Here is a 14,075-nt window from a genome sequence, read left to right on the forward strand (position 1 = left end):
TGTACAGTCATTGGAGTCAAAACAAAGTCACCATATTTATTTACTGCTAAAGCACTGAATAAAAAAAACAACAAGATATCAGCTTTGTCCTGGTTTAATTAAAAATCTGAATAAAGACACGTCTGTCCACTTTGAACACAAAAACAAGCATACAGAGACAAGTCTATTGAGATCAGTGCAAAAGAATTCTCCCCGGGATAAGAAACAGATTTCAAATAAAAGAAAATCATCTAAATAGTAAAGTGCATGTTTGGAGAAAAAGCCCCTCTTGTAGTCTTAGAAACTCTGAACAGGCATCGAGGGTCAAACACTGAAAACAAACGCTTCTTAAAAAAAGTGAGACAGACGCAACGGAGTGCATACAGTATGCACCGGTTCAGTCATAGTTTGGACATTCATATTACATTACTGTACATACAAACCTGAACTCCAATTGAAACAACACATCCAGTGGTTTACATGCAAACATATGTTCATCATTCAATTCTTACACACTATACCGACGTCGGAGGTTACACAAAGTCTACAGTTTACTTGCTACACATTCATCCGCATCATGCAGCCTCTCTCACACATTTGCGCAGCTCCAGTCGTGTCCGTTCCAGTCCATTGCACTGAGGTTACATGGTATTGTATAGCACAGTGACAGCTCGCTGCTTTTTCTCAGCAGACGCTTTGCGAGAACGTCTCGACGAGTGTCCCCTCCCCTGCTGACGCGTTGCAGCGACCACGCTGCTCCCGCTGCCCTCTGGCTCCTCCCTCTCACCCGTGTCATCTCTTGGATGAGGGCTGGGGGGGAAGCAGAGGGAGGGTGATGAGGACGACTCGTCCAGACCCCCGCCCCCGTGGGACAAACCTGTCTTTTCGACACAAGTATTTCGGGCCAACACTTTCTGCTTCTTCCAGGTGTCGTCAGGGTGAGACAGGCACTTGGAAAAAGAGTCCTGGGAGTGTGATGAGGGCGTCCTGGTGTGCGGCCTCAGGTCCAAGTCGCTGAGGTCATTGGCTGACAGCTCCAGACAGTCCAGTTTAGCCAAGGAGGCTGACCGCTTCATGAGAGACGGGGGGGTGAGGCCTGCCTGCCGCATGCGGGCCTCGAGCTCCATGGCTCTGTGCCACCCTGCCAGCTCCAGGAAACTTTTCCTCTCTTGCTTCTCTCGGAGCCGCTGGCCTACTTCCAGGCCAAGAGTGGTTTGCTCAGAGCTCGTCCCTTTACAAGGTCCCGGCTCTGTGTCCATAACGTCTCTCAGCCCCTGAGGCTGGACCACTTCCTGGTCTGGGCTGTCAGTCTTCTCCAGGCTGACGCCCTCATGGAGGAAGGCCTGCAGCTCTTGCAGCGTCTGCTGAATCCTCTCCAGCTCCTGGCTGCCACGAGCCAGCCTGCTCTGGGCATCACAGTGGGCGCCACAGCCCCCCACGTCGTCCTGGGAGCTGGACTCCAGGCTCTTATCTGTGTTATCTGTGTCAGACTCCTGCACTGTCACTCCATCCAGAGTCATTTGGTTTGAACAGGCCTGGGGCAGGGTCTGGTGTTGCTGGTTCTGTCTTTGGGACTGGGCTGAGGTATCTAGAGATAATTCTTCCAACTGACTAGTAGAAGCCAGTGATGATGTGAGCATATGGCTATCAATGGTAGGTATAGCACCAGAGACTTGGCTGATATTTGAGTCAGGGGAGCATGAAGGGTTCAGTAGGTTGTCTGTGCCTGAGGAGGAGTCGAGTCTTTGAAGCTCCGTTTGTGACCCAGTATGCTTCTCTCTGTCTTTGGACTTAGCAGATACAGCCGTGATCTCTCCCTGAGTGATCCTTTGTTCTGTGGAGTTCTGAGGGAAGTGAAGGGGAAGCTGTTCAGTGTTCAGGGGACACAGGGACAGTCTGACGGGAGGGTGTTCAGCACTGGGAGAATGCAGGGGAGATCGCTGAGAGGCAGCCATCTCCATTTCCTGCCTCAGTTTCTGCTCCAGCTGCTTGGTGGCTCGCCGCACTGAGCCCGCCGGCCAGTCGCACGACAGCATGGAGGGAGACTGCGGGTGCGAAGGTGGGGTTAAAGAGCCGTGCGTGACTTCACTGGTCTCGGCCTCCATCTGATGTTCTGGTCGGATGAGCTGAGGGCTGTGGGAGGATGGAGGGAGTGACGAAGAGGAGGAGGAGGAGGAGGGAGTAGGAAAGCAGGAGGCAGGGTGGCATATGGCTTCAATCTCCGTGACAATATGGCGTACTGATACTCCGTTGTCAAGGTGAGGGTGATGAGTTCGATCAGGGCTGGCTTTGTCAACGCTGTCTTCAGACTGTGGAGACGCCTGAGAGACAAACAGAGAGGACAAGAGAGACATATGGAGATAATATCAGTAATAGTCTTGTGGTGTTTCTGTATTGTTAGCATATTTGTGAGGCAGTGACAGTCTTCCCTTTATTATAAGCTACAATTTGTATGAATAACTTTTCAAACTCTACATAAAACTGCATTGCTTCGACAGAGCGATAGAAAATGAGAAAATTAGAGGAGACATAGAGGGTGATAAATGTACCCACATTATCTTACTACTTCCAGCAGGTGTCACTGTGATTTATACAGATTTAGTGTGGAGTCAGTGTTATCGACTCAGTTCATTGCTACCTTGTAGACTGGTCTGGTCAGATTCCAGATTCACTTATAAAGGGCTGCTATCTGCTGCTTCTATCCCAGATTAGTGTGTTTGTATGAAATGATGCTACACAGATCAACCTGAACTTGGGAATGACCAACTACACACTGATTGACAACACACTACTTAAAACCCGCTACAGTATCCCTACCAGATGATGACTGATAGAAGGAAGGACTCTGTTTATAACTTACTTTTATGATGTTTGGCTAAAATAATACCACAATGTGTCCCTTTTCTGCAGCTGAATGGCTTTAGCCCTTTTAAATGAAATATGCTTTTCCAGAATGTTAAAAAAGTATGCTGCAGTGACAGCTGTGTGAGCAGAGTGGTGCAACTTTTGCATGGAAAACTGTAACATGCACACAGACGCTGCTCAGTACACCCACAGATGCAAGAAGTGCACAAAAAAAAGTTATGGGGCTTTCTGTATAAGGAAGTTACAGCAAAGACAAAATGCTGATCCCGTACCTGACTCATGCCATTTCCCTGGTCCTCTTCTTCCTTAGCCTCAGGTTCTCCGTTTTCCTCGAGTGACAAAGATGTCCTTTGTTGCGCCTGCTCAGACAGTGTCCGGGATCTGCCGTCTTGGGACAGGCCCAGAAACTTTTCCCTGGCGCTGAAGAAGTCAATACTGTCTGCGCTGTGGCTGGACGACCCATCGGCATCGCCACGGCTGTCCAACACGCTGCAGATCTGTGACTCGCTGGGGTTGTTGTTATCATCGCTGGAAGCAAGGGGAAGAACCAGGGGGAGGGGAGGGATATTTGTAGGGCTGAGGGGGCTGTCTTTCTCACTCGTTAAATCTGATAATGATTGGTCTATTTCGTCCGAGTCAGTGGACCCCAGAGTGAGTGGGGAGACTTCTTCTGAGCTGCTTCGTTCAGGCAAACAGAGGGACAGTTCCACTGGTTTGTCTTTGGGCACTGAAATGGACAGATGTGTGGGAGGACCCCGGTGAGCACGGTGGAGTTCGGGAGTAGGAGGTAAGATGTGGAGTGATGGTGGAGGGTGGGGGAGAGCAACAGGCACAGTGACGGCCACGCTCGCTGAATTGTCCAGTCTTTCCTCTGGGACTACAGTGGCTGCTCGGGGTCTGGGGAGGGGGAGCAGGAGGCGGTCTCCGCAATCTGACCTGACCTCCTCCTGACCTGGTGAGTCACACACACCGTTGGAGTCTGAGTGTGAGTCAGAGGTGTGTGTGGTGTTTGGTGATTTGGCTTCAGTTTCAGCACCGAGTGCTTGCAGCACAGCCACACCCAAGAAGTGATGTAAGGAAGGGGAGGAAGTGTTGTTGTTGTGAGAGTCGGAGCGGACCAGAGAGGAAGGTTTACACATCGACTCTGGGCGATCTGATAGGTCACTATCAGAGTGTGAGCGCCATAGCTTATTATGCCTTTGTTTGCTGCAGAAGCAAAGAAAAATGAGAACTTGTTAGCACGGGAATGCTCTGTAAAGAAGGTGCAGATTGTACAGATGCTTCTACATTAAAGCACACCTGGCCAGCAGAATTCCCTGATACTCCTCCAGCTGTTTCATGAAGGAAGGGTTTGGTTTGGTGACAGCCCGTCTCTCTTTAACATGGTCGAAGGCCGTGTCCAGGTCCCAGCCGTACTCTTTCATAGCGTAGGCAATCACTGTGGAGGCGGACCGACTCACACCCATCTTACAGTGAACCAGACACTTAGCACCGGCTTTCCTAAGAGAGACAGAGCCAGACGAGAGAGAAAATGTGTTGGATTACAAGACTGACAAGCCAAAGAGAACTTAACAACCTTGTGTGTGTGTGTGTGTGTGTGTGTGTGTGTGTGTGTGTGTGTGTGTGTGTGTGTGTTTAAGCCTACTTGGCTTTGGTGATGAACTTGTAGGTTTCGTTCCAATACTCCAGCAGGTTGGTGGCCTCTTCATCGTACACTCTGATGTTGTGGTATTCAAACATCCCTGGGAAGAAGTTGTCTATCTCTCGAGTCACATTCAGGATGTAGCGCACTCTACGTAAGAGACAGGAAGAGGCAGGTTGACCTTTTAATTCCAATAAAACTGTCATCAGTTCATACTTCAGTGTTATTCAGATGATAAATGCTTAACTAATACCACACAGGTCACTGTGGATCAGAATTTGGAAAAAAAACACACTCCAAAATGATGGTGAGGAAGACTGTGAGGTATTGTTGAAAGATCTCAAATAAGTCAGTCAGTTGACCATGTGTTTGTGATTATTTTGTCAGTAAATTTTGTCATAGACTACAGGTAGATTAAATCCAATGTATGAACCTTTGCTGCAATACTTGCAGCAGTAATTTACCCATTTTAATTAACTTCAATTAGAAAACATATTTAATACATGAAGAGTAGTCTCTGCATTTATCAAAATTCACAGTGATATTGGTGAGTGTGCCTTCGAGTAAATGTGGTTACTGACTGATCCCTTACCCGCTGTTCTGTAGCTCTTCCAGGTTAGAAGCATTCCACTCAGAGCCCTGGAGACATCACAGATCCAGTCAATATCAAAGTGTACACACATATATACAACATATAAGAACAATTAAGAATGAGTCACAACTTACAAGTTACTTTGACCCAACCTCATTTGTATGTTACTAAATTGACTGTTGACCATGAACTATGTGAAATGGGAATAGATCTGCTAATATTGGTTTTTGTATCGTAGTGATCAAACAGCAGGATGTGACAAACAAGAGCATTGTGTTGTCTAAAACAAACTCAATGGCTCAAAAGCAAAAGCTGCTTGGTTCTTACCAGATAGACGTGTTCAAAGATTTCTGTGGGGCTGTCCATCTGTCCCAGGATGACAATCATCTCATTATCTATGAACTCCTTAAACTCCCTCAGGTTGCACACCATTTGCATCTCCAGCTCTGTTCGGATCTGGGAAAGGAAAACAACGATTCAGAGAAGCACCATGATGGTTGATGACACTTGGACAGGACAGGGGTTAAATTTACTGTTCTTTAATAGAGAAAATAAATGTGTTTATGTAATACACACGTCCGTTAAAGTTCAACCGATTCATTGTTGAAAATTGGCGCTTTGGTATCTTACCAGTAAAGTGTTAAAGCCTGCATACACCTGTTATTTTCACCCCATTCACCCACATGCCTCTCACCTCTTTACAGGTGACGTTCTCCAGGTCTTTCTGCATCATGATCTCTCTCAGGCGCATCTTGATCAGCCTTTCTGTGCGCTCCCTCTCTGTGGGCCTGTACATACGGACACAAACACCTTCATGAAAAAAAACACCTTTCACACATTTTCTCTTAGCCTAAAAAAAACCCCAAAAAACTTCAGGACACAAAGAACCACCTTTCACAGTCACAGTAACGGCACTTTCCTTCTGTTTATTGATGCATTTTGACTTGAGTCTCAATGAGATTACTTGTTCCACGAGAGAATTGCCACTTTGTCTGATTCTCAGAAACTGGAGACGGAACAGAAAATCTGAGAGTGTGGCCCATCGGCGATCCACAACAAAGTCCCCTTGTAGAGTCTCCCTGTTGTTGTGCCTGGCTCTGTTTCTAACCACTCTGCTGTTGGACGCATTTAGCCTCTGGACGTCACACTGATGATACCAACAAGTGGCCTAATTACCTCCGCGGAGAGAGGAGCTCAGTTTGTCTCCAAACTTCTCCTTCTTACGTTGTCTAATTTTCTCTTGTTTTGCTTCTAACCGGATCCTAACTGTAATAGTACACAGCAGTGTGGGTCAGCGGTTACAAAGAGGGGCAGTGTGATGGCCTCAGGTGTGTAGCTGTACACTTAAAAGCATCTATCTGTGTAGGAGAATTGCTTGTTTATCTCAGTGCTGAACGTCTTACTGACCCCAAGAGAATGAGTCCACAGGGTTAAGAGAAAGAGAACCTATTCGCTCTTGCCAACAAATACGGTTAGTTACCGACATCCAGTTACGCTTTAACCTCACAACAAGCCTTGACTTGCCCACAGACAGCCTGGGGGACGGACGGCTGGCCAGGGAAACAGACAGAAAAATAAGAAATAAAAGAGTACACATGTGTGACGAGTGTATGACGATACAATTTAATGGCGCTAATGAGTAACTGAACAATGGAAATTCTATGTCACTTCCTTGAATCGCCGATAGAGAAGTAGCCAACGGGAATTCACAGATCCATTAATCAAGTAAACTCAAAAACATGCCAGAATCAAACTACTTCCTGCTATCTCAACCTTTCATTCAATGATTATACAGCGGTATGAGCTGCCATGTCAACAAACACTGGCAGCTCATGTAGCTTTGGCAGTCACCCTGTGCGGGAGAACAAACAAGGACTTTTATGTGTTTGGGTGTGTGTATTGGAGCTCATAAAGTGTGGGTGGCAATCTTAAAGATAAGTGCACTCGAGTGCAAACACATTTCCGCCAAAGACAGAGTGCGTAATGTATCTGTTTCCAGGAGGACAGTAAATAAGGGTGTTTCTTGATTGTCAAGTTTTAAAGTGGAGTTTGATTTCTCTTTCTGTCCCTACCTCTCTTCTTTCCTCCAGGGGCATCAGGTGCATGCAGCAGCAGACTATCTTCCTTAATCCCCCCCCGAAACACCCACATCCTCTACCCCCTTCTCTCTGCCTGCCACCTGCTTCTGTCCGTCTGTGTTGGTCTACCTATTTGTTTGCCTGGATTCCATTTTTCCACACGTAAATCAAGCTGGCTAAAGCTTCAGCTATTTTGGACACTGGAGGATCTCTGAAGTGTGTGTGTGTGTGTGTGTCTGTGTGTGCGCGCGCGCATAAATGAGTGAGAGAGAGAGAGAGAGAGAGAGAGAGAGAGAGAGAGAGAGAGAGAGAGAGAGACAGCTCAAAATAGGTAGCAAGGTAGCACGTGACTAAGCAGCAGAGAGGGGAATTTCCCTGGCATTAGTAAAGACATAAAGTCAGCAGTCTGTGTCATTCCCTGTATTTCCTATACTCCCTTGTGAATCTGTTGACAACTCTATGTCCCAAAGATAAAGATTTAATGTGTGTGTGTGTATCAGCATGCATCTATTTGCACAAAGTTCAGCATTTACTACTGTGCCTGCATGTGGTGCTTTTGTTTTTGTTTGTGCCTCTCTGTATTGCTTCTTGTTACCCAGAGAGGTTACAGAAAGCACGTGAGCCCAAGTTCCAGAGTTCAGCGCTCTGAAGACTGATAGCCTGAGATATCGTGCCATAGAAATGTAGCAATACTGTCGGCACGTGAGGAGTGGCCAGGCAGTGATGCTGTGAAGATACCACTGAGCACATATTTGCATAAATGCAGCTACTGTGAAACACATTTGACTTTCTCTGAATCTGTTATGCCAGTGTGTGTGATTTTGTGAGAGATGGTCACATCTTGCTGGTCATGCATATGTTTGTCCAGATGTGTGCACACATGTTTTTCCTGTGCCCTTTCACAAATTGCTGGAATGCATATGCACATTCAAGCATTGCTGTCGTGTAAAACTTTAAGACTTTTCCAAGCCTCTCCATTAATTATTTTCATATTATTATTTTTGTACATGTGTCCGTACATGAGTATATTCACAAGTATATTTAGTGTGCATGGTACAACATTAAGGGGATTTTCAATTTTCTCTATTGTTGGCTATACCAGCTACATTTTGTATATGAACTTTTCTGAGTGTTAGTTTTACAGTTACTTTTCATCAGTTTTTGTTTTCAAAATAACAATTATTTGGGAAAGTTGTTGGCCTACAACAACTATATTCCAGTGAATTCACCCTGTATTTTAACACAGGAATGTTGCACCACATATCAATGGGGGACGTGCATACAAAATGAAAACCTGTGAAAATGACTCCCTGTCTGGAATGCATCAAAGACCAGACAATATTCCAGATATTCCATCATCAGTGTGAACTGTGGATCTGTGTGTGTATGTGTATTCATGTGGTCTATCCCTCCTCTACTCACAGGTCTGTGAAGAGGACGGGTGAATTGGCACGGTGCGACTCCACGTCCTGCATGGCGTTCCACTCGTTGATACAGAACTGGTTGGATGAGACCCTGCTCTGGTAGTAGCTGACCCAGGTCAGAAACAGGCTGCCTGGGTAGTAGTTATGGCAGCGCGCCACCTCGCACGCTTTGTGGAGCGACTGGAGGGCTGACCTGAGGCAGACAGCAAGAGCAAAGAGGATTCACACTTGAGAGGTTGTCTCAAGGGCAAAGAGGCAAAAAATACTAAATACTAAAACTGAAGTGAAATTTGGACTGAACATGACTGGCTGGGAGTAAAAATCATTTAAATCAAGAGAGGCTATAACAATGGGCAAAGAAGAATAAAGAGATAAGAGGAAGGGAGGAATTATGTGAGATGGAGAGAAAGTGAAAATTGACAGAAAGATAAGCGGGGAATGAATCACATATTTGAGAAATATACCAAGGGGCGTGGGTTGAATAATTAGAGAGAGAAACGAAGGAACAACTGAGGTGAGAAGAGAAGAATGGAAAGAAGAAGCGATGACGAGACATAATACAGAGATATAACTGCAGATAAATGAAGGTATCAGAAGATATTCATGGGACAGAGAGGTCAGACAAAGAGCAAAGTAACAAAGGGACAAGAAAATGAGGAAATGAGGACAAAGAGTACGGAAATGAAGAGACAGCAGTGGCATGCGAGACAGGGAAAGATAAAGAACAGACTGTAAGGCAGAGAGATAATGAGGGAAAAAAGGAAAGAAGAGAGGGATGATAAGAAACAGTGACAAAGATAAAAGGCTGGAGGTCAAAGTAAAAGGGGGTTTACAATGAATACAGTCTCTTTAAGTCTGCAAATCTAACCTTAATGAAAACGTCACATAGCTGTTATTAGCTGAAAAACAATGAGGGTTGCTCACCACATGGCCTGCACAGAAACTGGCTTGAAAACATGAACCCTGCTCACCGTTGACACACTGAAACCACTGTGACGAGAGAGAGAGAGAGAGAGAGAGAGAGAGAGAGAGAGAGAGAGAGAGAGAGAGAGAGAGAGGGAGCCAGAAGTAAATCTAGGAATGGGATGCTCAGTAATAGTTTAAAGCAGGCGTCTCAAACTCAAATTGGCTTGGGGTATCTGTTAATAGAAATTCTAAGATGTACTGAGCAAAGATAGATGATTGAATATTCCATAGCTAAAGTTAAAGCCTATCAATTCAAAATAAATTATAACACATATAATATATATATATTTATTTTATATATATATATATATATATATTTATATATATATATATATTTATATATATATATATATATATATATATATATATATATATATATATATATATATTAGTGCTGTCAAACGATTAAAATATTTAATCGCGATTAATCGCATTAATGTCATAGTTAACTCGCAATTAATTGCACATTTTTATCTATTCTAAATGTCCCTTGATTTCTTTTTGTCCCATTATTTTTTTTCTCATTTTAATGCTCTTATCAACATGGAAAAGTGGATCGGCTTGCTTTGTGCAAATGTTGTTTTTATTGAAAAATCATCCATTGTCGCCTGGCTTTGACGAGGGGGCGGAGAATTCGCATCAGCTGTGTGTTTGGCCATCAAGTAGTATTTCAGACTGGACGTGCTGCGATGATAGCTCAGTTCACAAGGACAAAACACACAGATCACTTTGGTCTTGTCAATGGAACCATTTGGCAACTTTTTAAAGGTAAACTTTCCATTCAGAATATTATTGGCATCCATTTCGGCGTCTCGCGCTCGCCATCCACTCAAAACATAACGTCTACTACTCTTGAACAAGTGTGTGCGGCGTGCCTGTTGTTTTGTTTCCGGTGTGGTGTTGTAGCTTTTCTAACGTTACTAGTTGTTCCAACAGCATGTGAAAAAAACTACAAAGTGTGCTAGGCCAAAAAGAATGTTAATCTTGCGATAAAAAAAATGTACGCCGTTAAAATGGGTTTGCATTAACACCTTTAATAACGCGTTTAACTGACAGCACTAATATATATGTACTACAAGAAAGCTCAATATTCTGAAATCATTTCCATTACTAACATCATACTTAACAAAAATTGCAAACAGCGGTTTATATAAATTCTTATGTCATCATTTAATATCATCCGCATAGCCAGACAACAAATGAAGGCCCAAAACCTGCTCTCTTCTTATCACTCATCTGCCAGCACCTTGGACCTTTGCCATTATGTTGAGCCAAACAAAATACATTTTTAAAAACATTAGATATTATAGGCTATTTTTGACATCATGCTGTGGGCCGGAAGGAGGAAATGGTGCCGGGACCGTTGTTTATATCCATCTTATAACAACAACACAACACAACTTGGCTACATAAGAGCAACATGTAATCAAGTCATCAGAGTATACAGTCGCTTGCCCTAGGGAGCAGTAAGAGGAAGCAGGAGGTAGGTGTAGCCTCTTACCCGTCTCCATCCAAGTGGATCAAAGTGTCACTCCACAGAGGTAGAACCAGACCCACAGTACAGCAGCTGGTAGGAAGATCAACGCGTTAAACAATAGCACAACAAAACAAGACACACTGGTTTTACATAACACACAGATGTATCCAGGACAACATTCAAAAGCAAAACAGCAGAGAAAGTCAGACATAAGCACGTTGCCCTTATCCTTCACTTTTAGGTTAGCTGCTAGCCACATCCTCCTGTCCTTATTTGATAGGTAAGTATATACAGTTAAAGTTAAAATGGATTAAAAGAGAGTATAAATTCAAGATTAAAACAATAATAAAAACCACTGTTGAAATGAAATATAAACAGTATATATATAGATAACTATCACCTCTTCTTATTTGTTGTCACAAGTGTGGGGTTTGATCAGTATTGTTTAAACGCACTACAGGACTGTAATCTTGGTACTGACCTATCAGAGGAGACAAAGTCCATTCCGAGCACGATGCTCTCCTCCGTGTCCTGTCTACCATTGGTGGAGACCACCACCATGTAGCGGGTTACCTGAGGGTAGGCGCTCTCTAGACGCACAGCCTGCAACGAAAAATACAAAGGAGACGTTAAGATAGGGGGAAATTAGCAAAGAGAGGAGAGGCAGAGCCATTTTTTTGAATACATCAAAACAAAGAAATATATGATCAGTTTATTTACCATAAAGTGACTTGCAGGAGTGTGCCCTGTACCAGAGACTAACTCTGACTATTCTTTCTTTTCACAAGTCCTTCGACTTTAGAGAAGTGTAATACTAGCTTGCTGGTATGCCTCTTTATCAAAGATGTTGCATGTACTTCAGGGAAATGGCAAGAATGCGTGTTACTCCAAATACTTACTGTAAGAGTATAGTTGTTGGTGCAGATAAGGGTTAAGACCAACAAGTTTCAGTTCTTTCTTTGCTAACAAAGAACTGAAACTGGGCCCTCAGTTTGGTGTATAATCTCTCTGATCACAATGCTACCTTGCTCCTGACCTTTGTTATTAAATGTGTGTGTGTGTGTGTGTGTGTGTGTGTGTGTGTGTGTGTGTGTGTGTGTGTGTGTGTGTGTGTGTGTGTGTGTGTGTTTGCGTGGTGTTACTGACCAGTCGGATGGTGTCCTCTGGCCGCAGCACAGTGAACATGGTCTGGAGGTGTTTCTGAAGGTCACCTGGATAAAAGGATTTCAACATTCAGTTTCAGTCGCGTTCGTTCATAGCATTGACATAACACCCAAGATAATGTGTCATTTACCCTGTGGCGAGTTTCCAGTGCATTCCCACTGGAGTCTCTCTCACTAACTCTAAATTCTACCTCATCTATGAATACGTCTGAAGAAAAAAGCCTGTTATTTTTTAAACAAAGTTTGTGATGCTTTTTATAGTAATCAGGCCATCTTACACCACAAACATCACCTCCATCTACAAAGGCTGTCTTTATAAAAGCAGCAGATTATAATTTACTCCAGTTATCAAACGTTGTTTTAAGATAGTTTAAATGTGGTCTCTTTGACAAAATATTATCAAACAAGTTGGCCACCACACTGCATGCAGCAGTGAACTGACTGCACTGAACTTATCTGCCTTGTTGTGAAACAGCTTCAGTGAAGTTAACACCAGCTGTTACTGATGATGCCGCAGAGGAATGTCTATTTGACAACACACTGTGCTATTTATTCTCAAGTTCTTCTATGGAGTTCATTTCTGAGGCTAAGGGTTAAACTGAGTGGAGGAAAGCACTGGGAGAAGCTGCAGCTGTCATTTGTGTGTACAAGTCTTTACCTGTGTGCTTGTTCCTGCGCTGGCTGATACGAGGTGCAGAGTTAGGCGTGGGGCTATTTCCCCTGGGAAGGAACAGGGCTGCACCTTTCACAGTGAGGAAGCTCTCACTGATACTGGAAGGGAAGAGAAAGAAAGACGTGAATAGAAGCCTCAAATTCTTCCAAATTATCTAATCATATTGCTTTTGTGCAACCTATGTAATTATAAAAATGTACTACATTTGTTATCACTTTCTTGCACATGCTGACCCCAGCCTCTCGTAATAAGCACAAGATGGGGATGAGGAACAGATGAGTGTTGTCATGGTCTTATGTCAGAGTCACAATGCTCCATTCAACTGGCCTCTGGTCTGCGGGCTCCCCAAATCAGAGCTGACAGGCTCGATGCAAGTAAAACAAGATCCAAGCCCTGATGTGAACTCAGAACACAATGTTCTCTGCTCCTCCACACAGCTGGATCGCACACACAGTCTTACTCACACTAACAGCTGCCAGTAGGGAGGGATGGGGGGACTGGGAGGAGACTGGGGGTCCGAGAGGGAAGACTGAGCGAGTTCCCTCCTACACAATGTTTGAGCAGAGATAAGAGCTGGCGAGCGCACAGTGCTCCACACCAAAGCAGGTCGTATCAAACGGGGTTCTGTTCCTCTCTGGAACACTTAATCTTATTAACTGTGACTGAGGTCACTGCATTGAGGAAGAGGACACATAATAAACTGAGGTCAGTGTTTCAACTGGATACCAAACAGTGTGTGTGTGTGTGTGTGTGTGTGTGTGTGTGTGTGTGTGTGTGTGTGTGTGTGTGTGTGTGTGTGTGTGTGTGTGTGTGTGTGTGTGTGTGAGCACCTCTTGCCTGCTTGCATGTGTGAGTGACTAGGTTTTTGTTTAGAGTCTCACGGTGACACACTAACCTAAGTCACACAAGAGACCAATAAAAACAGGTTGGAAGACCTACTTCTGCAGCCACTTATGACCATGTCAAGTGACAGCCATGGGACCAGGAAACAATAACCATTATGATGCTGAGCAAGAGGTTTGCCACTTAGACAGCAGGCACTTGGGCAATGGCGCTCTTGCATTTATTAAGCAGATGCAGAAAAAAGCACCACTGCCAGAGAAAACTATGCATTTTATATATTTAATTGGGATTTGAAGTAGCGCCTGCAAACTAAGGAGGAATCCATCATAGTAACAAAAACACATTGGGTGTATTTGTTCTGCAGGTTTTGCCT

General features: G+C 44.2%; 1 protein-coding gene across 4 annotated transcripts in view; it reads right to left on the reverse strand.

The window, feature by feature from the left end:
* Positions 1–22: 22 nt before the first annotated feature.
* Positions 23–14,075, reverse strand: part of ssh2a (slingshot protein phosphatase 2a) — a 30,308-nt gene continuing 16,255 nt past the window's right edge. For 3 of the 4 annotated variants that reach the window (XM_051396716.1, XM_051396715.1, XM_051396718.1), the window contains 13 exons: positions 12,845–12,957; positions 12,170–12,234; positions 11,505–11,626; positions 11,048–11,113; positions 9,505–9,570; positions 8,579–8,773; positions 5,773–5,866; positions 5,406–5,534; positions 5,079–5,125; positions 4,490–4,636; positions 4,144–4,344; positions 3,117–4,050; positions 23–2,300 (listed from right to left, as the gene is read on the reverse strand). In XM_051396716.1, coding sequence (XP_051252676.1) covers positions 621–2,300; positions 3,117–4,050; positions 4,144–4,344; positions 4,490–4,636; positions 5,079–5,125; positions 5,406–5,534; positions 5,773–5,866; positions 8,579–8,773; positions 9,505–9,570; positions 11,048–11,113; positions 11,505–11,626; positions 12,170–12,234; positions 12,845–12,957 — 3,859 coding nt within the window. In that variant the 3' untranslated portion in view covers positions 23–620. The remainder of the gene's footprint in view (positions 2,301–3,116; positions 4,051–4,143; positions 4,345–4,489; positions 4,637–5,078; positions 5,126–5,405; positions 5,535–5,772; positions 5,867–8,578; positions 8,774–9,504; positions 9,571–11,047; positions 11,114–11,504; positions 11,627–12,169; positions 12,235–12,844; positions 12,958–14,075) is intronic. The other variant, XM_051396717.1, reaches the window with a different exon arrangement.

Source organism: Dicentrarchus labrax, unplaced genomic scaffold (assembly GCF_905237075.1).
Source record: "Dicentrarchus labrax unplaced genomic scaffold, dlabrax2021, whole genome shotgun sequence".
Lineage (NCBI taxonomy): Eukaryota > Metazoa > Chordata > Actinopteri > Moronidae > Dicentrarchus > Dicentrarchus labrax.